The sequence below is a fragment of the Pelodiscus sinensis genome, chromosome 14 (genome assembly GCF_052426305.1).
Source record: "Pelodiscus sinensis isolate ZL-2025 chromosome 14, ASM5242630v1, whole genome shotgun sequence".
Taxonomy (NCBI): Eukaryota; Metazoa; Chordata; order Testudines; family Trionychidae; genus Pelodiscus; species Pelodiscus sinensis.
This window is the reverse complement of record NC_143065.1, coordinates 11,713,155-11,738,338: the sequence shown is the minus strand read 5'-3', so window position 1 is coordinate 11,738,338 and position 25,184 is coordinate 11,713,155. Positions and strand designations below refer to the sequence as shown.

Genomic DNA, 25,184 nt, shown 5'->3' with positions numbered 1-25,184 from the left:
TAGATTGGCCACGGACGCTTTTCCGTAAAAAGTGCTTTTGCGGAAAAGCGTCCTGCCAATCTAGATGCACTTTTCCGAAAATGCTTTTAACTGAAAACTTTTCTGTTAAAAGCATTTCCGGAAAATCATACCAATCTAGACGTAGCCTAACAGAGAAGCAGCAATAAGTAAAAGAATCTGTTACTTCTGTGTGTGGCTGCATTGTAAAAGAACACAAATCTTTGGGACTTTACATCTGGCCATGAGAGCTGGATGATCCTGCTTCTCAATACTCAGTGCAGTACAGATCACAAGACAACTACAGTGAAACCTTTGTTAACCAGAAAACTTTGTTAACCGGCATTGCCCCCAGCCACAATACTGTCACATCTTCGTGCGCACAGGCCTGGCTTGGTTTACCATGATTGGCTTAACAATTTTTTATTTAAGAAGTATTAATCATCTTTAACTCAAAATAGAAATGTGAGACCACACTACAAAACTACCAGTATTAAAAACTTGAGTTTTACTATTATTGTCCATTGGTCTTTCCTCGGTTGATGTGGCCCTCAGATAACTGGAATGCCCGAATCCCCGAGCGTGCCGGATAACAGTACATTTACTGTACATTGCTGGTTAATTATATTCAGCTTTGCCTGTATCGGATATGTAACATGTTGCCACAAAAGACTATGGTAGGGAGAGGTGTTATTCTCAGTCATCACCAACAGCATATCACCAGCAGTAAGTGCATCTTCCGAAAGTCACAGCCTGGTCAGAGTTATAGGGAAAGCCTTTGCACATCCCCCGTGATGTTGAAATCTCTCTGCATCTTGCCGAGGTTCCTGCTGCTATAGTCTGCAAAATCTGCTCCCTTCAAAAAGAAAAAAAACACCTTACTTCCTGTTGCAAAGAGCTTTCGAAGATGTAAGCCACACCACTTCCCTGGCTTGCAGAAAGGCGTCTCCAGCCCAACAGCTGCAAAAGTGTGAACCCTGCCACCTGCTTCAGCGAGGTGTTAACCCCAGGGCCTATGCACACAAACTTCTGGAGTCAGGGCTCAAAAAAAGATATTTCACACTATTTACTATGGTGACAAGCACAAATCTCTGTATAAAAAAAGCAGAGGGGAAATATTTAAGATCATATTCATCCCTGGTAACTCTACCAGACACCATAGTGACCCATGGACAGGTAGATCAATCCTTATATAAGATGACCTGCAAAGAAAAAAGGACGGGGTTTTTGAAATGGTTCATGTTGTAATACAAGGTGTGAATATGGAAGATTTATTTGCGACTTATTTTTCTTTCACTTCAGTAGTGTCAGAACTATCACAGCTTGAGTTTGCTTAGGTTTGATGGAGGTCACTTTGGAGGTTTTTCACCTTGCTTTAGAAGTAATTTGCTAAAACGTGCTAAAAGCCTCGTGTAAACTAGATAGTGCACCTGTGAGCTTGTGTGCACTGGAAAATGACCTCAAGTTGTAACTCCAGCATTGTACCTAACTTGTATCCTGTCCACACTGGAAAACATTTAATTCCAGCAAGGTGGTGGCATTTTTATCTGGAGTTGGCTGGCCTGAGGAAGGATACAGACTAGAGTCTGAGACGGCACTATTCTCAGGAGCTTAGCATCACCACTCAGTAGTGCAGACACAGGATAATTCCATCTGATTGTTTCCAAAGCATTCCCATGATTGCTACCACTGCTCAGAAAGAACAGAAAAGTTCTTCCACCATGTACTAGGAAAGAACTCACAGAGGAGCAGCTTAGCACAGCACAAAAAACTAGGGGATGTAGGGCTGGCCTTACCAGGAGGCAAACTGAGGCAGCCCCCTCAGATGCCAGATTGTGGGGGGGGGGGGACCACTAGGACCCAGAGTGTAGAAAATTGTGTCTGCTGCTGGTGCATATGTATTCTGTCTGCTCTAGATGCACAGAGATGGTGGAGTGCCATGAGAGGAATAGAACAGGAAGAATTGAGACCATTCAAAGTTTTGGCCCAAGCGAGAGGACATGGGGGCGTCATTTGAGTTCCCCGCATCAGGTGCCAAAATAGTGGGCCAGCCCTGAGGGGATGTGCACTCGGAAATTTTCATACCCCATGCAAGTGACTGTAGCACCAGTGGGGGGGCAGCAACTCAAGGGTCATTGCAGTGTGATCACTTAGGCCAGGTCAACACTAAAAGTGAAGTTGACTCACCTACTTCCCTCAGGGGTGTGAAAATTCCACAACCCGGAGCAACGCAGTTAAACTGACCTAAGTCCCATTGTAGACCAAGCTTCTTGGGGTGGGTTGGAGTCGGGACCAGATTACCTAGCACAGTGGGAGAAACCCTACCCTCAGTGGAGTTAATGTTCATACTGGAGTGCTGCAGCTGAGCTGCTGTAATGTTTCCAATGTAGATGTAGATAAGGTTACAATCTAGCTTGACTGATGCTAGCTTGAGAGAAGTAACTCAAGTGTAGATAACTCGAGCCATGGTCTTTAACATGAATTAAACTGGATGAATTTCTAGACTTTAACTCACTTCTTTAGTTGCAATAGTCTGTTCAGACATTAGCTAACCTTCCAAATCCTAATCTAGATAAAGGCCCTAGATATGGATCTTGAATTTTCTTGGCCTGTAAAAAAAAGGGGGTGGGATGGGTATGGGACTGAGTCTTTAACAAAGAGAGCTTTAGTTCCAATTATTTATCCAAGCATTTGAGTTAAACACGTGTTGGGCAGACACAAATTCTAAAGAAAGAATGTTAAGAACACACTCTTATTTAATCAGGTTCCACTTGCATGCGGTCTGTGATGCCACATTCATACTAACCCTCCAGTTATCCTGAGATATTTTCAGGAAAAATAAGGCAGAGACGACCAGAATTTATAATGCCAAAACACAAAGCAAACCACCAGCCCAAACATTTCAGGTCCTCCATACACCCGAAAGGGGCAAAAGTTGAGTTTTCCTTCTCTGTTTCAGAGTTCATCTTTATGAGGCATCCCTCATTTGATGCATCACCTGTTTTAGCCTTAAGGGGTTAGCCAAAATTTAGGCTAATGCTGTTTCATTTAGTAAGGAAAACTTCTGGTGGAGCAGGTAGGTATCTTTGATGCAGTCTTGTTTATTTACAAAGAAAGTAAAAAGTCCAGTTTCTCTGAGCACAGGAAGAATAAAAAAGCAGGATAGGGATGTTAAATTTAGATTAACTAATCTAACAGTCGATGGGATTTCCATCAATTACTCAATTAGTCAATAAGGGCACCTCCACTTTTGGACACCTACCAGGCTCTTGCTACAGTTTAAAATGCAGAAGCCCCGCACTCCCTATGGTGCCTCAGGCTTTGAAATGTACAAGAGGCCCACTAGGGCCCCAGTCCCCACTCACGCTGTTTCCAGTTGTGCCTCTATCTCCCCTGCCCCTCCGGAGATAGTGCTGGGAGGAACCAGCTTTTAAGCCAACTCCCCCAAACACCAGTTCCTGCTCCCCGCCTTGCTGCTTCCCTGATAGAGGGAAGGGGGAGAAGTGACTAGTCTCATCACTAGTTGACCAGTTGCTTACATCCCTACAGCAGGACACACTTTCTTTGAACACAGCTTCAAGCCCCTTTCTAGCCAGAACTCATCCCAAAAACATTTTTTGTTTTTCTCCTCAGGTCTACACCACCAAGGCTTCTGTTGTCATGTCTGATGCTACCTTGTTGCCAGTTCTCTGTGTTTCACTGGTCTTTCTGCCTCTCTCTCACAGACACACAAACACTCAGCAAAACCCAAATGTGCCTTTTTTGGGTGGTGCCATGTTCCTGTGTTTTTGGATGGGGGTTGTTATTGTTTCAGCTATGTGGTTCAATAAAGGAGGGAAACTCTCTCTTACCTTTATCTCAAATGAAAACTGGCTGTTACACCCACTGGTTTCAAAGAAGTTTAAAATAACCCACACTAACACCATGACCCATATCCAATAAGAAGCTGTTCTAACAAGTGTCCACTCAGGTTTCCAAGCACTGATCACACAGTGGCACACTGTCTGATCAAGTAAAAGAGAGTGGGGGGTCCTTTAAGACAAAGCTCCATCCTTTATTTTTCTGGCCATTCTCCTTTACTTCCATGAAATGGTCCTCTCACGATCTGCTCATATTTCCTTGAATTCTACTTCAAGTCATTGGAGATTATGACAATGGAATTAAATTACCACTCTTGGTCCTGAAATTGTAAAACTTCTTACTCAATGATCTGTAAATTCTTTGCAAACACATACATTAGCATCCAAGATAGTTTGTTTTATTTCCAGTTGGTTTTCACAGCAGAGAAAACTGCAGCACAAAAAGGGTACTTAGCATTTCCAGTTCCACAGACAGGAACAGAACCCAAGAATCTCAATTCCTCTTCCACTGTAGCTATAATCAGAACACATTCACTCTTCAAAGGTCCTGTAGTCACTCAGGCTCCGTTTACACTGCACACTTATTTTGGAATAAGCTATTCCAGAAGAAATACTCCAAAATAGCTTATCATATATATAGTAGCCCAGTGTCTGAGTCTAACACCGAAATGCTGGCTGTTCCCTCTGAGGGGCGCTGTTGCCTGAAATGCTGGCTGTTCCCTCTGGGCAGCCCATGCTGCATGGGGAATGCGGGGCCCAAATGGCGCAGTAGTCAGCCGAGCACCACGGTGGGAAGGGAAGGGGGGGGCGGTGATGTGCAGAGTGACTGCGGCTCCAGGCCCCGCACCCTGGCTGTGAACATCACCGTCCTGCCCCCCTTCAACTCCCGCCATGGCGCTCAGCTGACTTCTGTGCCGCTCAGACGGGCCGCCGCATGGGAGCAAGTGACGCAAGCGACCGTTTGGGCTCCGCACTCCCCCGAGTGAGAGGCAGGATGGGGAGGAGAAGATAAAGAGAGAGACAGAGAGAAAGGCAGGAGACGGAGAAGAGCTGAGAGAGAGCGGGGGGGGGGGGGGGAGGCAGTAGGAGGAGGAGAGAGAGAGAGAGAGAGAGAGAGAGAGACAGAGCGAGAGACTGGAGGCTCAGGAGAGAATACCGACATGGAGTAGAGACCTGAAAAACGGGCTATTTGGCTAGTTTTGAAATAGCACATATACAGTACAGGGAAGCCTTGAAATTAGTCCACAGCAGGCCCCCTTAATGTGCACGCGCTACCTCGATTTAGAACAGGAAGCACTGGGAGTAATTATTTTGAATGGCCTGTGGGAGGAACTATTTTGAAATAGCAGTAGTGGAGTGTCCACACTACTGATAATCCGAAATAGCTATTTCGGAAGAAGTATTAGTCCTTGTGAAAATGAGGTTTACAAAATCCGGACTAAGCAGCTTGTTATTTCAATATTATTTCAAAACAGAATTGCTGTGTAGACACTTGCAAAGTTATTTCGAAATAACATTCATTATTCTGAAATAACACTGCTGTGTAGACGAACCCTCAGTGAGGGCCTGATCCAAAGTCCAGTGCAGTCAATGGAAATCTTTTCTAGCAATTTCAATGGGCTTGGGATCAGGCCCTGTATCAGCATCACAAAGCTATTCTAATAGACTAATCGTAGGAGACTTTGACCATGAACATGGAGAAACCCTACAGGTCTGTTACCATCACAATACAGCACTGTTAGAGGCAGGCCACTGCTTGAGGCTGGATAGAGGACTAGAAGCCACCAGGCCACTGCTATAAAACCAGGATTCTTACTGCTATTGTGCAAAAGGATCGCCCAGCCAAAAATCCCTGCTACGCTTAAGGCTGTGACACTAGACACTCTTCTGTCCTTATCCCCTGCAGTTCTGGGCAGCTCCACATCAGTAAAGAAGCCAAAGAGGGAAAGTTCAGAAGCTTTTTATTTGTATAGAATCGATAAGGACACCAAACACTCCATGATAACCTTTCCCTTGTGCTAAGGAGCTCAAAGGTTGCCTAATACGTAGGGTGTAGGTTCTGTACAGAAGGCCTTATATTTGTGTGTAACTAGTTAAAAATAAACTCTAGGATCTATAAACAAAACCTGTGCTCTGCAGACTGCAGCACCCTCCCCCATCCACTCCCTTCCTTCCTTTTTGGGTGAAAGGATCACATTTCAAAGGAGGAGGAGCTGTGGGGCTCTCCTAGGTGTAACCCCTGATGTCCATGGTCAGGTTTTCCCATCTTCCTCTTGTCACTCTTTAATTTTTCAAATTCAAAAGGAGCATCAAAGTCTTTTCGAGACAGCTTCCCCAGGCTTTTTAGAGTGGCCAAATGTGCTGATGTCAAGACCTTCAACACTCTGCCAGGCAGAGCCGAAAGTTCATTTTGGTTTACATTTGCCGTCTGCATTTCTACACATCAATGGATACAAAAGGGCAAAGGTCAACACAAGGCCCTCTGTGCTCTTTCAATGGATTTTTTTTCTCCTGTGATCGTAAAAAACAACATTCAAGTAATACAGAAAATACGTATCATGCACCAAAAACATGCATGACTGAGTCAAACGACCTTCAAACAATGAATTGCAGCCTTTGCTCATTACGGTTTCTTAGGGAAATATAGATAATAAGTGTCCTGCAGGAAAGGTGGAGACTAGAGGAGCTGTTTTAAGAGCTTTCCAGAGCCAGTACTTTTAGAACATTCGTTATCGTGACTTCTAGTGGGTGAGGCTGGGAGCATTCCCATAACTAATATTTTTACACCATCCTCTTCTCTGATTCCTCTTGATGCTGGACCTAGAGCAATTTAGAAATTCTCTTTTCAGTCTGTCAAAAACTATCCCATGTAAAATACTCAAGATCAAATGGCCCTGTAGGGTGCAAATGTCTCTTTATACCAGTGGTCCCCAACCTTTTGAGGTTGTCGGGCGCCAGGGGGAGTGGCCGTTCGCCCGCCGGGCGCCAGGGGGCGGGGACACTTGCGTGCCCGGGGGCGGCCCCCCCCATAGCCACGCGCCCGGGGCCGGCACTCCCCGCAAGCGCCGCGCCATGTGCCCGGGGCCAGGCCAGCCCCGAGCACCTGGCGGGCGCATGCAAATGCCCCCGCGGGCGCCCGCGGGCACCGTGTTGGGGACCACGGCTTTATACAGATGTTCGGATGTGAACTGTGGTTAAGCTACAGCAGAGGCCCTTCACATACATGTACACAGAAACTTAAGCAGTTTCGGAAGATCTCTAATTATATCAGAGGTTTCAATATCAGAGCAGCTGATGACACTGGAACCCAAACATCTTATTCTTTCAGCTGATGGCAATGTTCTTGGATGCACATACCATCTCAGGTCCCTTTTGCTCTCATCCTCACACTGATAAACTGTCACGGGGGTGGGATGGGGGATTTACATCAAGAAATCAGCTGCTTTGGCAAGTCCCGCTCTGAAAGGATCACCTTCACCTTCTCCACAATGGTCCATACTTCCGCCATGGCACCTCGACCTGGAGAGCAAAGTGACACAGACAGTAAAACTCAGGTCCCAGAAGGCTGCATGCTGAGCATTGATATACCACAAGTCCAGCTGAAATTTGGCCTTCCCATCCACACAACAGTGCAATGTGCCAGTGCATTTTCTAAGCAGTGCGTTACAGCGAGTTAGACCAGATATGCTGGCAGGGCACAAGGCTACAGTGAAGACCGGCTTCCACTGACAAATTCCAAGGGGACAGTCACTGCCACAAATTGTGTATCCTCATGGGTAGCCCACATGATTTCCACAGTGACCTGAACTCCAGAAAACAACTATGTTCCATATGGGCAGAGGAAAAATACCCCAAACAAGCCACACAAACTCCTCAGTTCGCTAGGGTCTAAATGGAGTGTGTGTTCTGGTTAAATGTCAATTGTCTGATTACAAAAGTTGAGTGGAAATGACCAAAACAAATTAATGTGAGTCAAATGTTTTCATTTCACTTTATTTTGCAATCCAGGTTTTTTTTTGTGAATTCTCTGCAAAATGGGCATTTTCTCTGTGTCAAAAACACGAACACTTTGAACGTTTGTTTGCTTTCAATGCACAAAGAAATGAAGACTATTTGAAAATTGTCCTGACTTTACTTTGGCTTGTATCCTGAACTAATTCTTGGAAATGTAACAAGAACAAAAATGTAAAAACTCATCCTTTGGGATTAGTTACTTGCCAGATGTGCACAAATCTTTCAATGGAGATGTTGCATTCACTCCTGAAGTCTTTTTCCACAGATTCATAACTTTCAAAAATTTTCAGGCCCGAAGGGATCATTGGGCAATCTAGTCTGACCTGCTGTCAAACACAGGCCATAGAATTTTATCCTGAATTTAAAGAAGTAACTTGTGTTTGGCTAAAGCATATCTTCCAGAAAGGCTCCAGTCTTTGTGTGAGGACTTCAAAGCTAGAGAATCCATCCCTTTCCTTAGTAATTTGTTCCAAAGGTTAATCACTTTCACTGTTAAAAAAGTATGTCTTATTTCTAATTTACAATTTAATTATCCAATTTCTATGTGTTACCTAGTTCCCAATTAGAAATTAGTTACCTTCGACTCGGTTTAGGAAGGAAAAGAACGGTTACTTACCTGTAACTGTTGTTCTTCGCGATGTGTTGCTCATGTCCATTCAAATAAGGTGTGCGCACCACGTGCACCATCTCTCCAGAGCATTTTCTCAAGCGGTATCCGTAGCGCCAGCAGGTCGCCCCCTGGTATGGCGCCGCTATAGCAAAGCATAAGTACCCCTGCCAGCGCTCCCCTTCCTCAGTTCCTTCTTGCCGGACACTCCGACGAAGGGGAAATAGGGGGGGAATTGAATGGACATGAGCAACACATCTCGAAGAACAACAGTTCTTTTCTTCTTCGAGTATGTCCATTCGAATAAGGTGACTTCCAAGCTAACCGCACTTTATGGAGGAGAGGTCGGTGCACCCAGAAAGACAAGCAAATGAAGGTTGAATAACCCAAAACATATTTATTCAACTAACAGAACACAGAGAACCGATCGAAAGATGCAATGTGGTACAGAAACAAACACAGTGACAACACACAACTGAGGACCGCAGAACCTGCATTCTCCCTGGCCTGCTGTGTCAGCGCATAGTTCCCATAGTGCATCGTAAAGGTGTGTACTGACGACCACGTGGCCGCCCTGCAGATTTCGGTAATCGGAACCTGCACTCCAAAGGCTACATAGGATGCCTGCGCCCTGGTGGAATGTGCTGTAACCCGGAGTGGAACTTTCTGGGCCAAGTCATAACACTCCCTGATACACCCCGTGACCCAATTAGACTTCTACTCTAATACTGTTCAGACTTATAATTCCCAAGAGGTGAACTCCCCTTGGTGGATTGCATTATAGAGAAGGCACAGGCAGGCTTGTGTGTTACTCTCTATACTGTCTAACTCTAAACAGGTGGAGCAGCACCCACCAGATATGGACAAGAGACAGTCTCTTGGATTGCCCCCTTACCAGGGGCGACATATGGGAGTGGGGCACATGAGGGTCACGTGTCTTCCTAGATTTCTCCTTCCCATTTCCAGACAAGCATCCACCAGTACTACAGAGCTTGCAGAGTGGAGCCATTGTAGTCCAGGTAGCTCAGCAGTAGCATTTAAGTCATGGGCTTTCCACACAGGAACCCGCCCCACCACCTTACGGTCAGGGCGCCCTTTATCCCTCTGGTCCCGGGACCCACTGGTTTTGGCCCACCCGACCCAGGACTAGAACCCACAACCCCGTGCTTCCCAGGTGAGCGCCCTATCCCCTAGGCCACGCGGAAACCCACCCCACCACCTTACTGTCAGGTTGATACAGTTGGGCAGCACCAAGGACTGGACACGGCCACTGGATCAGGCAGTAGCAGCAGACAGGGCAGGGCTGTTGCCAGTGCCTGGTGGCAGGAAACCAGATGGGGTGGGGGAGCACCAGCAGCTTTGTCACCACGTTCCCTGAACCAGCGGCAGGTGCCAGGCTCTACAGGGGCTTCAACTGTCACAAAGCCCAGGCAGAGGTGGCTCAACAAGGGAAGAGGCCCCTGAAAGAGGAGAGGTGCCATACGTGACCGCTGCTTTGGGCACAAAGCTTATGAGACGGAGCAGTCCCATCCTCTCTAGGACCAGAGTCTAGGACAAGCGGGGTAGCAGAGGGGCAAGAAGGTCATAAGCCCCTGCCCACAGGGCTGCAGGGAAGCCTGCAAGTCCAGGACGGGAACAGGCTGGAAATCATTCCCCTGCCTGCACTGCAGCGCTTTTCTGAGAGACCGAGAGGCTCATTCGGGTGTTTCCATTTACGGTAATCCTGGGCCATGTGAGAAATTGGATGTGACAAACTGTAAGAACCCTAGCACAATGGTTAAGGCTCATGTATTTTTACAGATTTAAATAACTAACTTACATATGTGTTTGTCTGACCCTCTGTGCAGCTTGGTATTGAGTTCCCAAAGATCTCTCTATTAGAGATGCACACTATTTACCTGAGAGAACAGGAGGTGTGAAAGCCAACCCCTACTCAGCAACCACAAAGACTATTTTTAAACATCTCTTATTTTCCTGACAGATTGCTATGCAAGATGTCAAAGCACTAGAGTTCGGTATCAAACTACACAGCAGAGTTATTAAAATATTGACACAAATGTGCTTGTCCAAACAGAGTTCTACAAAGGTACTACAATGGATTTGCTTTTAGGAATAGACTGATTACGCAAAATTTGCCACAGAAACAGCATTCTTCCTCTGTCCATATATAGCTCCATTACCACAGAATCTGAATACTTCCATTTTTAAAGGATCTCTTCAAAACTCCTTTGTGAGTCGGGGACATGCTATTCTCCTTCATTATCCCCATTTTACACAGGGAGGAACTGAGCAGAGACCAAGGTCCCACAGAAAAACCTGTGGCAGAGCAAAGAACTGAAATAGGATCTCTCATGTCCCAGGACAGCACCCTAACCTTCTCTTCTCTTATCATGGATTATCAGTGGCAATATTTATTTTCCAAATCTTACGTTGATTGGAGTTATCGAAGCTAATATGACCCTCTACACCCAGATACCAACTCTGGATTTTGCTTTGGATTCCCAGAATCTCAATGAACTTTGAAAATTGGCAAGAAAAAAAAATTTTTTCCCCCAGTTGGTCAGACCCAATGTCAACACATTTCTGTCAACTTCAGCAATGGAGGGTTACAGCACAACCTAGGGATGTTAGATTTCAATTATCAACTAATCGAGTAGTTGATGGAATTTCCATTGACTACTCGATTAGTCAATAAGGGGAGGGGCGCTTGCTATCCTGCTGTGCCTCTATCTTTGAAATGTACAAGTGTCCCACAGCTCTTATACATTTCAAAGGGAAAGGTGCAGCAGTAGGGACGCCTCTGCCTCCCCTGCCCCTCCCCCCACGGAGATGGTGCTGGGGAGAACCGGCTTTTAAGTCAGCTCCCCCCCAGCACTGGTGCCTGCTCCACCTCCCCTTGCTGCCTCTCTCTCTCGAGGCAGCAAGGGGTGGGGAAGTGACTAGTTCAGTGACTACTCGACTATCCAAAAAGTTTATGCTTATCGGGTAGTCAACTAGTTCCTTACATCCCTAGCACAAACTACTTGTTCACCTCAGTGAAACAGTCGTATGATCAGCATGGGAGAAAGTGCACAGGACAGCAGCCAGAGGGCATGCTAAGGACTGACCTTCGTCCCCACACACCAGCTTCTTCACCACACAAGGGATCTCTACGTAGCCAAAGCCTCTGAGTTGCTCCACCTGCTGAGCTGTAATAGGATGCTCCCACATGGCTGTGTTCATAGCAGGGCAGAAGAGCAGGGGTTTGGTCAGGTCCCAAGCACGGATGACACAGGTCTGTAAGAAAAGGACAAGAGATCCAACCCTAGTGTGTTTGTTGCCTTTCCTATTTGTCTCGCCTATCAGGCTGCCGCAGCAGCACAGAAGCTCCTTCCCAAGCTGAAGACCATTAAGGCCAGGGTACAGATACCCAAGCTTTACCCAGCCATAATAGACACTTGTCAGCAGCTTCAACAAATCGGCACTTAAATCGCATAAGATTCCAGCAGCCTCACATCTAATGGGGAAAAGGTGGGAGGGCTACAAAGAGCGCAAGTCCCAGAACAACAGGCTTCACCTTTTCTTGAGTCAAGTGAGCAGCACACTCACAGGTAGCTGGAACAGAACGTGCACAGGCCCTCAGTCTTTGGACTGTGCCTCCAGAGGGAAGCAGATGGTGGCCAAAGACTAAGGATGTTAAGTATCAACTAACTGACTAATTGAATAGTCGATGCATTTTTGCAGGGATGTTGCCACACTTCAAAGGCGAAAGTGTCCTGTGTAGCCCAGAGTCAGCTGATCCTGGGCTCCATGCGGTGCTGCTGCTTTGAAACACCACGAGGTGCCTGATGCCAGGCTCCACGCAGCGTTTCAAAGCAGCAACGCCACAGGGAGTCCGGGGTCAGTGGGGGAGTCCCTAGATGATCCTGGGCTCCACGTGCAGCCTGGGGAAACCCCAGCTGGCTCTGGGCTGCATGCGGCATTTTAAAGTGGCATGTGGCATGCATGCAGCATTTTAAAGCCATGTGCAGCCCAGGGTCTAGCCCCAGCCTTCAAGTGGCACTGCTGCTTTGACGTATTCCCCTCTTCCCCCCTGTCCTTGCTGCCTCTTTCTGATAGAAGCAGCAAGGGGGGAAGAAACTAGTCGACTATACTGTTGACTATCCAATAAGCATTTGCTTATTGGATAATAGACTAGTCCTTCACATCCCTACCATAGACCATACCATACAACTCTCGAGACTGCATCTGAGGTAAGTCTATACAGTCATTTTGCCTACATGCTTTGTCAACTGGATACATCACTCATGTAATCGAAAGAAGCATATGCATTTCTCAGACGCATCAAGAAGAAACAACTCGTTTGGCCTATTTCAAAATATGCCCTCAACTTCCCAGCCTTCAAACGGCTTCTACATATCACAAGGGATCGCATCAGAACCCACAGTGACAGAGCAGAAGATGGCATCAGCAGCCAAATCTCCAGTGATAGCATAACATTCTGCAAAAGAGCGAACAAGTCACTGCTCTGCAGATATCCGAGACAGGGACCTCTTTAAGGAAGTGATCAAGGTAGAAACTGACCTCGTGAAATGTGTACACATTCTGGATGAAGGTAACAGGTTGTGCCATTGATAACAGTGATCAGTGCAACCCAAGACCTATTTGCAAAGTCTGAGATAATACTAAAGATGCAGATAAAGGAGGGACAACTGCCCACTCCAGTGGAGGCCAGAGATGGTTGAGAAGGAACTCTGGAACTATACCAGGAGAGAGGGAAACTGTATGTGTGGAAAGTTGTGGCCATCCTGTGTTCAGTAAACTTTTTATCAGTCTTGTCCTGTATGATGTGAACAGGCAAAGTATAATCCTCTTAGTTCTGATCCCCTCCACGCTTCCAAATGAAACACTAAAGCAGGGGCGGGAAACCTTTTTTGGGTTGGGGCCACTGACCTACAGAAAAATCAGTCGGAGGCAGGTGGCAGGAGGGTTGAAGTGCCAGCACAGGCTCCCCAATGCTGGGGGAGGCCCTAAGCCTCGGGGGTCAGATCCAGGTAACCCAGGGGCCACATACAGGAAAAGGGAATCAGCTCCTGCGTTTGGGGAAGACATACTACCAAAGAGCCACCTATTTGCCCAGGTGCCTGGAGACCAGAGATAGTTAGTTGCTCTTTAGATAGGGAAGGTTACCAAATTTAGACACAAATGCAAGTCTGCACAGGAAACGCTGTTGTAACCAGTTCCATGTTCCTCAAAAATAGTGCCCATTCGTGCACTAAATAGACACTTTCAGAGACTTTCCACGTGCTCACATACGTGAGGCCCGTCACTCTGGCCATATTTTAGTCATTTGCAAGCACTGGGGTTTTCCTTAGCACTGGGGTTCACCCAGTTAGATTTTCTTGAGCAGAATGGCACCTGTCCATACAAATTTCCCTTTGAGATTGTGTCCTACATCCCTAGCTCCCCTTCCACTCATTTTTGAGAAGCACGGAACAGACTTCCTGTGCAGACTTGCATTTCCTGTACAGACTTGCATTTGTGTCTAAATTTGGTAACCTTCCCTATCTAAAGAGCAACTAACTATCTCTGGTCCCCAGGCACCTGGGCAAATAGGTGGCTCTTTGGTAGTTTGTCTTCCCCAAACACAGGAGCCGATTCCCTTTTCCCACCCACCCCAGGCTTCCTGAGTACCAGAAAAACAGCACTGCCCAAAAAAAGCCTTGTGGTTGAAATTTAAATAAATGTGCAAGTATGTGTGGGCAGATGTCCATGTATGCTTTTAAGTGAGGGAGGGAGGACTGGCAGGAAGTAAACACACTTATCTGATCTCACAGGTGTCTTTCCAGACTGCATCTAAAACACAGAAAGGAAGGGGAACTGGAGATTGACAAAGTATGTGCATGTGCGATAAAGAGAGACAGTGAGAGGCTATCATGTGCAGGAGAAGTAGTAGTATCATGCATCACGCAAAGGACGAGGCGGCATTATAGGGAGAGGGGTGGTGGCGGTGGGGACACAGTAAGAGAGGGGCTAGGATATGAAAAAGGATGTGGAGAGGAAAAGAGGAAGAGGTATAATGGAGGAAGGCAGAGGAAAGAGTAGACATTATTATTATTATTATTGATTGTTTGTATAACTTTAATGCCTAAGGCATACATCCAGGCCCTATTTTGCTAGACGCTGTACAAACAGAGAACATGGTCTTTGCCACACAGAAGCCTGTAGTCTACACATAGCCTTTTGGAAGAAGCTTTTCCGGAAGAGATCTTCCAAAAATTCTTCTTCCAAAAGAGAGCGTCCACACTGCCAAAGCGCATCGAAAAAGTGATCTGCTTTTTCGAAAGATAGCGTCCACACTGAATGAACACATTCTTGCCTTTAAGCTGTGATTACTATGAATGGAGTGATCACCAGGGCACCTGTGTTTTTTCCTCTTCTTCCAAAAGAACTCCCTCTTCCCCTTCCACACACGACTTTTTCCAAAAGAGGTATTTCTGAAAAAAGCTTCTTCCATGTAGAAAGAGGTTTACTAAGGTCAGAGAAAACCTTCTGTTCTTTCAATCTTTTTTTTTTTTTTTTTTTTTTTGGAAAGAAGGCAATTGCAGTGTGGACACAAGTGACTTTTCTTGAAAAACGGATGTATTGCTGAAAAAACACTGCAGTGTAGACATACCCAAAGAGCTGGAATGAAAAGGAAAACAAGGCAAAGGCACAGCTGAAGAAATACAGGGATAAGGAATGAGGGAGCATGCGAGATGCCCTCAGCCAGTGTTCAGGGTGACGACTGGCCCAAATGCAGACAGTAACTTACCAGTAAATTGTCACAGATGCCATTTGCTATTTTTGCCAGTGTATTCGCATCAAGAGGAGCCACCAGCATGAGGTCAGCCCAGCGCCGCAGGTCAATATGTAGGACTGGGTCTGTACGCCCTTTCCACAGCTGCAGACAAAAGACGAGGCTGGGTCACTGAACTCGCCCAAGAGACTCGCTCATACAGAGTGCTTGGCACCATACCAACTTCACACACATAAATGTCACATCAAACCAAGGGGAAAACGTAACAGCCCCTCAGAGCAAGGCCCAATTGCAATGGGGCTCTGAGACAACCGTGCTGCTGCTGCTTCATACGTCACCCTTCACTTTTCCTGGCAGTACTATTAATACTGCAGTAGCACGTAGGAACCGCAATCACAGATCAGGGTCCTGTTGTGCTAGGCAGAGTACAGACAAACATCAAGGAAATAGACTCTGTCCCAGAGAGTTCACAATCTGCATGTTAGATATCTGCATCCCCCTGCATGCCAGCACGGGTCTCCCTCCCTGTTATGTTCACCACAGGGCATCTAGGAGTCGGAGGAACAGTTAGAAAAGCTTCCTGGTGTTTCCTGGTGACTCCTCTGCATTGAACAATCCTGGCCAAAATTCCACAGAACGCACTAGATGGGGCCAGCAAGGCCTTTCCAGGTCCAGCCTTTGTAACTCTGAGCATTCTACTAACACAAAGGGTTTGTTCTGCCCTGGGAATTCTCTGTGTGACAGGCATGGCAATTTCCTGCAGTATCCTGGACAAACCCTGTTAACTTGAGTTAAACCTTATTAAATTAAGTTTAAGTATCTTTGGAGCCCACTGTATTAAACTGCAAAATGTTTGTATTATTGTGGGATTGTACGTAACTTCACTAGGGTAGAAACATGTAAACACAGTAAGAGTCATAAGCTTCAAAGGACTGTTTTAAACAATGTGCCAGAAAGTTAGGTGGTGGTCTAGGAAATACCCGGAGGAAGACGTATAGAGTAATTGCTCCTGTATTCCCCTCTACAATCCAGCAAAGGCTTTCAGGCTTCCAAATTCCCAGCCACCACCCTGTTGGGTGGAGACACACATCTCTCTCTCCCTCCTGACTGGGCTTTTTCCAGACTTCACAGCTCTTTGCCTACACTGTGAGTTCCCCAGCAAGTCAGACTGCCTAAGCCAGCTTGCTTTGCCTTTGCCTCTGCCTCGGAGGCAAGAAACAGTATAATTGCAGGGGCATAAATTACAACACATCCTGTCCTGAGCAAGCACATTCCTTGTGAAAGCATTACAAAGAACACATTAAAAAAGTAAAAGAAAACTACACATATGTTACATACTAAGTAGTTAACTGGAGATTACCCTAATTCAAACAAGGGCTCTGACAGGTGGTTGCTCCTTCAAACTCCACCATGGGGATTTTCTGTGGTCACACATTCATATCACCTGTTAGCTCAGAACAAGCACACCCTGAATCTGACTCACCCCTTTATACAGTTTGGGTCTTTGATCTGCAGCTACGCTACCAGACAAGAGTCACCTCCTCAGGATGAAGCTTCAAAAGGCAGGGTCTCTGCACAACCAAATTGGTCATTTGCATTCACCAAGATATTTCCCGGAACCCCATTTATATTTGTCTGTCAAGCACATTGCTTAAAACATTCCTCTGGCACTCATAACACCAACAGGGTTGGAAGAGAACTCCGGAGGTCACCAAGTCCAACCCCCTGCAGGACCAACACTAACTAAATCATCCCAGCCTTTATTACACTTGCCTTGTTTCCCCCATGAGACGTTACATACAATCCACCATAATATATAAACTTGACATTTTTCATACAATAGCTTCAAACATATGTAAGCTTAATTCAAAAAGTTTAACTTAATCCAAACAGGTGTGTCCCGGATATTGCAGGCAATTGCTGTGTGTGTCACACTCTGATCACCTCCCTGGAGCACCCGAGCTGGTAAAACGTCAAAAGAAACAGCAGACGAGATGAGGTATCTTACCTCAAGAGGCCACACACAACCACAGGCCAGTGAGGGGTGTGCATCAGGGCCACAAACTGCTCAGTCTCTGAGTCACATACAACCACAACAAAGATGCAGCAGGCGGAACAGCTAGTGCTCCCCACCCTTCCCAAAGTAGGGCTCTTCACTTTTTTTTTTTAAACATTGAAGAGTCTCACTTTCTTTCTAAAGTTCTTGGTATTTAACTCTTCTGGAGTCAGGTAAAATGCAAGCGGGAGCTCTGCCTCGGACACAACTCTGCTAATGCATCTTAATCCTGACCTGCATCATTTCAGTACTGCAATCCCATACAGCACAGCCCACGTGCATCAATTCTGACCTGCAGCGCCCACTCCACTTCCAGACTTGGGGCCCAGCAGAGCTCTGCCAATGACTGGAAAGCTTTCTGCTCATTCCCGCTAACATGTCTCTCTAACAAGGAAAGCAACTTATGCTTGAGAGTGCAAAAACACAGGACTGTGCACATGGAGATGAGCAGGTCTTGTACTCACTGCAGGTGGGAAAACAGCAAAGCTGAAAGAAGAGAGATGCAGAGACTAGAATGTGGATATTTCACCCCTTTGCAGTTACAGTATCCCAAAGGGCTTTACAAGACATTGGACAAACAGCAGCCATGCGGTACCCAGCAACAACCCACACACTGTCTTAAAAAAGGGAAGCAGGTTTACAGACGAGGGGCACGTTAGCAAGTATGAACAGCCAGTCTCCCTTGCTCTGACAGAAAAGTGCTTTGGGAAGTTTAGCTCACAGAAAACTAGCAGAGAGGAGCCAAAGAGATCTTGGTTTAATATCTCTAAAGGGCTGTACAGGCAGTCCCCAACTTACGCGGATCAGACTTATGTCGGATCCGCACTTACAAACGGCGCTTTTCTCGCCCCGGAGCTCACGGGCGGCGGGTCGCCACCCGTGTCCTCCGGGGCGAGAAAAGCTTCTCCCGGTCTCCCTGGTCTGCTGGGGGGGGTCTAGCGGCTTTGCTGGACCCCCCCAGCAGACCCGGGGGACAGGAGCAAAGCCGCGGAGCACGCCCGCAGGGGGACAGCTCAAGCGCGCCCGGGCTGTCCCGTTGCGGGCATGCTCCGCGGCTTTGCTCTCCGTCTCCCTGGTCTGCAGGGAGACGGGGAGCAAAGCCTTGGAGCACGCCCGCAGCGGGACAGCCCAGGCGCCGCTGCATGCGTGCTCCTCCGTCTCCCTGACCAGCGGACCAGGGAGATGGGGAGCAAAGCCTAGGAGCACGCCAGCAGTGGGACAGCCGCGGCGCGCCTGGAGTGTCCCGCTGCCCGCGGCTTTGCTCCGCGTCTACCAGGTCAGCAGACCAGGAAGACGGAGCAAAGCCGTGGAGGACTTGGGCAGTCTCCCTGGTCTGCTGGAGGGCGGGTGCAGCTAGTGCCCCCCCCCCCCCCCCCGTAGACGAGGCTTTTCTTGCCTACCCCTGGGGTAGAGCAGCTGGGGGCTGCCGGGTTGGTCCCGCAGTGCCGCTCCGGACCAACCGGGCAGCACCCCAGCTGCTCTGCCCCAGGCTTCCTGGAATCAGCCACTGATCAGTTTCAGCAGCAGCTGACTTGGGGAAGCCTGGGTTTCTTAAGTTGAATCTGTATGTAAGTCAGAACTGGCATCCAGATTCAGCCGCGGTTGAAACTGATCAGTTTCAGCAGCGGCTGACACCAGTTCCGACTTACATACAGATTCAACTTAAGAACAAACCTAGAGTCCCTATCTTGTACGTAACCCGAGGACTGCCTGTACTTCGGACAACTAGGGCTGTCAATTAACGCGTGTTAACGCCTGTGATTAACGCAGAGCAGAATTAACGCGTTAAAAAAAATTAACATATGTTAATCTAAGGTTACCATACGTCCTGTTTTTCCCGGACATGTCCACATTTTCACTTGTTAAATCTCTGTCCGGACAGCTTTTTTAAATGGTAAAAAATGTCTGGGATTTTGCCCTGCAAAGGAGATCGGGGAGGGGGCAACAGCATGTGCCTGTCAAACGGGACGTTCGGAGCCGCGTGCCCGGATTGTTCATGGCTGCTCTGCAGATGCACCCCAGTGCTTGGAGGGAAAAGTGCGTGGCTGCAGCGGTGGCTCCAGTGAGACCCAGGACAGGTCTGATGTGGGGGGGTTGGCGTAACCCTCCGCCCTGCTAGGTTATGTCACCGGTTCGGCGGGAGGGGGTGGGGTATTGGGTTGGAGCAAGGGGGTGGAGGTACCAGGCTCTGGGGGAGGGGTGGGTGCACTGAGTTAGAGCAAGGGGATTGGGGAGGGGTGGGGGCACTGGGTTGGAGCAGAGGGGCTGTATTCTTACTATTAACAGCGCAATTAATCGTGATTTTTTTTAATCGTTTGACAGCCCTACTGACAACACATCTCTCTCTGCAGCACTGCACTCGTGAAGCTATTTCTACACTGTGCTGCGGGCAAGCAGTGTGGGTAGACAGATTTGCACAAGCAGGACTTGAGCAAGCATGCTAAGAATAGCTGTGTGGGCACTGCAGCTCTGAGAGACTCCGGACAGACACGTTAGTTCGAGCCCATCTAACACCTAGACTGGTGCTTGGCTGGTTAGCCCAAGCCTCTGTAGGAGCTGCAATGTCTGCAGCTCTTCTCAGTTTGCTACCTTGACCCCCATTAGCATGAGTCTGTCTATCCAGGCTAGAAAGCTCACTCACAGCTGCAGCACAGATACCTCGGAAGGGTTCAGATCCTGAAACGGGACTTCCTTCCATATTATCTGACTTGGCACTTCTCTAAAGTCTTCATTGTATGACTCAACCCTTCTCTAGAAGCAACTGTCTGAAGAGGTCTCAGAACAGCTTGCAAATGCTAATGAATTAACAACCTGTCTGTGCTGGGAAGCTTTGCACCACTGTCATCATAAGGTGCAAACCCCTAATATAGACACAGTGCACCAGTGTAAAAAGTGACTTGCACTAGTGCAGATTATACTAGTGCAAGCTGCATTTTAGATTGGTGCAAGATACCTACAACACTATGGCATGCATCAGTGCAACTACGTGGGCATGTACAAACAAATTCAAATTAGACAAGCCCTAAGTCTCATGTTGCCCTTGTGATGGAGGGAAGCAATTTCCAGAGGGGGAAACTGAAGCACAGAGAGATGACACGACTCACACAAGGTCACAGAATGAGTCAATGGAAAACCTAGGAATAGAACCCAAGTCCCTGTCTTGCAGCCCTAATCACAAGATAAAGAATGGTACAGAGCAACTCATTCATGTAGCACAAAGTGCTGCCTCCAGTTGCCAGAAATACAATTAGGAACTACTTTTCATCACACAAGCCATCTGTTTTGATTGGTTAGATTTCATGTTATGATTCAGGATTAAGAAGAAAGGCTGTTCAGTGCCACAGGTCTCCAATCAGGTATCCTAACTAGTATTAAATGACAAGAGGAAAATGAACGGGAGGGACCCATCCAAAACAGCAAAACACTAAGGTTGTGAATGAGTTAAGACACTGCATGGAAACAGGGTACAAATGAACTCTCCCTCCTGGTGCCCACGCATTGAATCTGAGACTGGGAACCTAGAATGCCTATTACGCTCCATCTGATGTATAAGAAGCCTGGGAAATTCAGTGGTGACAGAGGTTATTGCATCATATGCTGACGGTAGATTTTAAACAGAGCTGAATAATTTTATGCCTATTAGTAATGCCTGTAGATTTGCAGGCTCAGATAACGAGAGGGCAGATGCTTGATTACCCTATAAATTGGGTGAGGCATAATTATTACGTAACACCTGCACTCACAGCTCTTCAATAGCTTCCTACTCACTTCCGGCTGCTATTCAGGGAGATGGTGATCACTCTTAAGCCCTAAGTGATCAGAGACCACCACTCATCCTACACCCCCTCGATCTATGTGGCATGTGGCTTTCTGGCATAATGAGGGAAGCCTTGGTTTCTTGCATAACTGAAACCATGGGGTTTGGGAACTGTGCTGCAGTGTTACATCATCACAAACAAAAAATGTGACAAACATACAGATTGTCAAGCCACCCCCATGCTTTATGAAAATTAGCTTATGTATCATGAATATGCATAACTCAAAGATGCTTTAGCCAAAATGCATCCTGACACATATCATTTTTAAAGTTACAATCTGCTGAATGTGTATACTGTATTCTATTTCTGTGCATGTATCATTAGAAATATGAAATGTAGACCCATTTTATTAATCTACGTAAGGAACTTAATGAGCCAGTAACCTAGACCAGTGTTTCTCAGCCTTTTTTATAAAGTATCCCTTTAAAAAAATTATAAGTACACCCTTTTTAAGAAAAAAAAAAAACTGTATAAGTACCCCCAGTACCTAGTTGTTAGACACGTGCAATTTTTCTTCTACCATTGCAACACATTTGTTTAAACAACTTAATCGTAGCCAGGTAGACGATGAAATTTTTGGTGTAAAAAGTACAAAAATAATAAAGCGCTGTAAAATTTAAAACAAAAATTCTGTTTTCTCTAAGTTTCAGTTGTGTTGACATTTCTCTCGAGTACCCCTAAGGATACTCGTACCAGTGGTTGAGAAACACTGACCTGGACAATGATCTGTAAACAGGGGCACCGTCCATATAGGTGAACTAGGCGGTCGCCTAGGGCGCCAAGTTAAATGAGGCGCCAAATGGTGGCGCAATATCATTGAGGGGTTTGGAGGTGGGGGCGCCGACTGCATGGTTCGCCTAGGGCGCCAGTTGCTGGCAGCTAGTCTAGGGCCGCCCTTGTCTGTAAATGGGTTTTTCTCTCTTGTAAGGCCAAACTGTGATAGATCCTACAAATAAATGTGGCCCAGACATCTGATGCTGGAACCCATTTGGGATCTGGTACTTTTCCACTCCAGGTGAGAAAACCTTGAATTGAACACAACGAATTCCCACTTTGGGCAAAGAGGAGAGAAAGGGAGGAAACCAAACAATAGAGGTGATTGCCAGATGCCAGGAAACCGTCCCACTAATCACCCAGATGTCTGCTGGAGACATCAAGACTGAACAGGAGAAAGGATTGGGCCCACACTAAAGGCTGCCTAGCTTGAAAAAGAGATTATTAGAACAACTGTTAGGATAAAAAATTGCATGTAACAAGTTTCTTAGTACAGTAAACTTCCAATAATACGGCACCTTTAGGACCCAGGGGGTGCCGGATTATCAGATATGCCGGCCTATCAGAAGGGGGGGGGGCTATGAGGGGTCTGGAGTGGGGTGGGAGGGGATGCCACCCCAGACCCCTCATAGCCCCCCCTTATGATAGTCAGGCTCTGCCCCAGGAGTCCCTGATTCAGCCGCTGCTGGTCAGTTTGAGCAACAGCTGAATCGGGGATGCCTGCAATAGAGCAGCTGGGGTACTGCCCGGTTGGTCCCGTAGCACTGCCCCTCGGGGCTGCAGGACCAACCCGGCAGCACCCCAGCTGCTCTTGGGGACGCCTGGGGCAGAGCAGCTGGAGTGCTGCCAGGTTGGTCCCGCAGCGCCAAAGGACGGCGATGCGGGACCAACCCGGCAGGACTGCAGCTGCTCTGCCCCAGGGGTCCCCGATTCAGCCGCTGCTGAAACAGATCAGCGGCTGATTCCAGGAATCCCGGGGCAGAGCAGCTGGGGTCCTGCCGGGTTGGTCCCACATCGCCGTCCTTAGGCGCTGCGGGACCAACCCGGCGGCACTCCAGCTGCTCTGCCCCAGGCATCCCCAAGAGCAGCTGGGGTGCTGCCGGGTTGGTCCCGCAGCCCCGAGGGGCAGCGCTACCAGACCAACCCAGCAGCACCCCAGCTGCTCTGCTCCCGGCTTCCCGATTCAGCTGCTGGTCAGTTTCAGCAGCAGCTGAATGGGGGAAGCCTGTCCGGCTGCCCCAGCACTTCCGGGTTCCTGATGGTGCCGGACCATCAGGAGTCCCGGAGCAGTGGATGCCGGACTAATGGAGTTTTACTGTATATTACAGTTAGCTGCATGTTTTGCCTTAGTAATTTACTTTGATCTGTCTATTTTCACTTGCAATCATTTACATCCTACTTTTTATACTTAAAAAATACGTGTTTATTATCAAGCCCTGTATAAATAATTAGTATCTTGGCGGGAGCAACTACTGTGCATCTCTCTCTTTCATTGATAAAGTGGGCTATCCTTATGAGCTTAATCTCCATGCAAAACTTTTATACAGAATAAGACTGATTTATTTGGAGGTTTGGTCCTCTTTGGGGCTGTGTTCTTGGGTGCTGTCAAAGCCCTATAGCTGAGTCTTCCCATGGCTCAACTGTTTCAGCATCTGTGCTACTCAGTTGGGAGACTATTACTCCAACTCTGTGCCTTGGCCGGGGGAGACCAGAACTTCTGACCCCGTAGAACAGGGTGGTGGAGCATCCCAGAAGACAGGTAGGCTGGGCTCAGTGGTGTGATCAGCACATCGGGTGACAGTCCTAGGAGACCTCTGTGAACCGGCCATTTCACAGATGTCCTCGAACCATGCCAGAACCATTGCACTGGCACAATAATAAGAGTGCAGACAATTTTCTAAGATCATTGGATGTTTGTCCCTGAAGTTGAATTGTCAGCAGAGGGAATTCGAAATGACTCCATTTGACAATCCCCAAGTTTTGCAGCCTTCAGTGTACGTATTTAGTTCAGTCTTTGGTTAAAATTTGGAGTTCATTCAACAGGCAGTGCCACCAAAGCTCTTCAATCCCAGAGTAGGGATGCTGCTGTGCCTACAGCGGAGCACCCACTGGGACGCCACTCTAAGAACAGCCATCACCCCTGTGCTGTCCATGACACTTGAAGGTATGTTTATGTCTAACTGTGAATTTTATCTTGTTTTGAGAATTGCAGTTTTACAAGTAACCTTCACTGTAATCTTCCCGTTAGATTACAGCTTCCTCTGTGGATTACAGCATCCTGTAGTAGAAAGGCTGTCTGAGAAGTTAGGACAAAGAGATCAGTCAGGGTTGAATGACTCGCCACACAGAAGCTGACTAGGGGCAGGCTGGACCCAAGACCTTCCCAAGGAAGCTCGAGGCTGGGAGAGCTGCAGTTTATCCAGCTGGCCACTTAATAAAAGCAATCTGAGACTATATTTAAGCAGAAACGTGCTCCCTGTAGGGTGTCAGCACTAAATGCCAGAAGAAAGAGCTGGAGGAGAGAGAAAGCAGGAACAGCTACATAGTGTAAAGGTGATGACAAAAGCCCAGACACACAGCAGAGGTGAGACTGAACTTGGGGGCTGCATGTGAGAACTGTTTGCAAGTTCCCAAAGATCTATACCATATACGAGCACAGGGACTATGGCTGAGAAAAATCTTTGATAAACCTGCATGCTTTGCTTGCCTGCCTGTTTCTGAGGTTAGTTCAGAAACCAGGGATACCCCACCTAGTTTGGACTCTGGAGAGCTTTCCTAATCAACTGGCTGCTTGGGAGGGCACCGATTTCAGGGTACAGGCAGCCACCGCCAGGCACCAAGAGCAGACGACACAGGTTCTGCACCTGGGAGTGTGCACGAGACACCCAGGTACAGGAAATGACCAGTCCCTTCTTAGACCCAGCAGTCATAGAAGCATATGGGATCCAAAGGCCGGGTCCTCTCATAACATGCTGGAGTCTGTCCAGAAAGGGGCACTGGGCCAGACTGTGGCACTACCAATTAACAATCTTTACTTGCTTCCACGCTTAGTCTTTCCTGCTTATTTAGACTATAAGCTCTCGGACAGAGACTGTTTACTGTTATGTGTTCGTTGAGTGCCTGCTACAATGAGGCCATGGTATTGGCTAGGGCCACTAAGCACTACTGTACCACTACTGCCACCCGAAGAGTGCAACATCATATTATTTGCATGGTTTTAATGGTTCATACTTGGATTGAAAGGCTTTGTAAAAGTGATTGAAGTCAGTTCATCAGCCTC

General features: G+C 47.3%; 1 protein-coding gene across 8 annotated transcripts in view; it reads right to left on the bottom strand.

The window, feature by feature from the left end:
* Positions 1 to 390: 390 nt before the first annotated feature.
* The window catches only part of PPCDC (phosphopantothenoylcysteine decarboxylase), a 42,127-nt gene continuing 17,333 nt past the window's right edge, over positions 391 to 25,184 (bottom strand). For 5 of the 8 annotated variants that reach the window (XM_075897409.2, XM_014575116.4, XM_075897407.2 and 2 more), the window contains exons 4-6: positions 15,272 to 15,400; positions 11,586 to 11,754; positions 5,802 to 7,376 (exon numbers count right to left, since the gene is read on the bottom strand). In XM_075897409.2, coding sequence (XP_075753524.2) covers positions 7,285 to 7,376; positions 11,586 to 11,754; positions 15,272 to 15,400 — 390 coding nt within the window. In that variant the 3' untranslated portion in view covers positions 5,802 to 7,284. Of the gene's footprint in view, positions 854 to 5,801; positions 7,377 to 11,585; positions 11,755 to 15,271; positions 15,401 to 25,184 lie in introns of those variants that run through there. The other 3 variants (XR_332275.5, XR_332276.5, XM_075897411.2) reach the window with 3 other exon arrangements.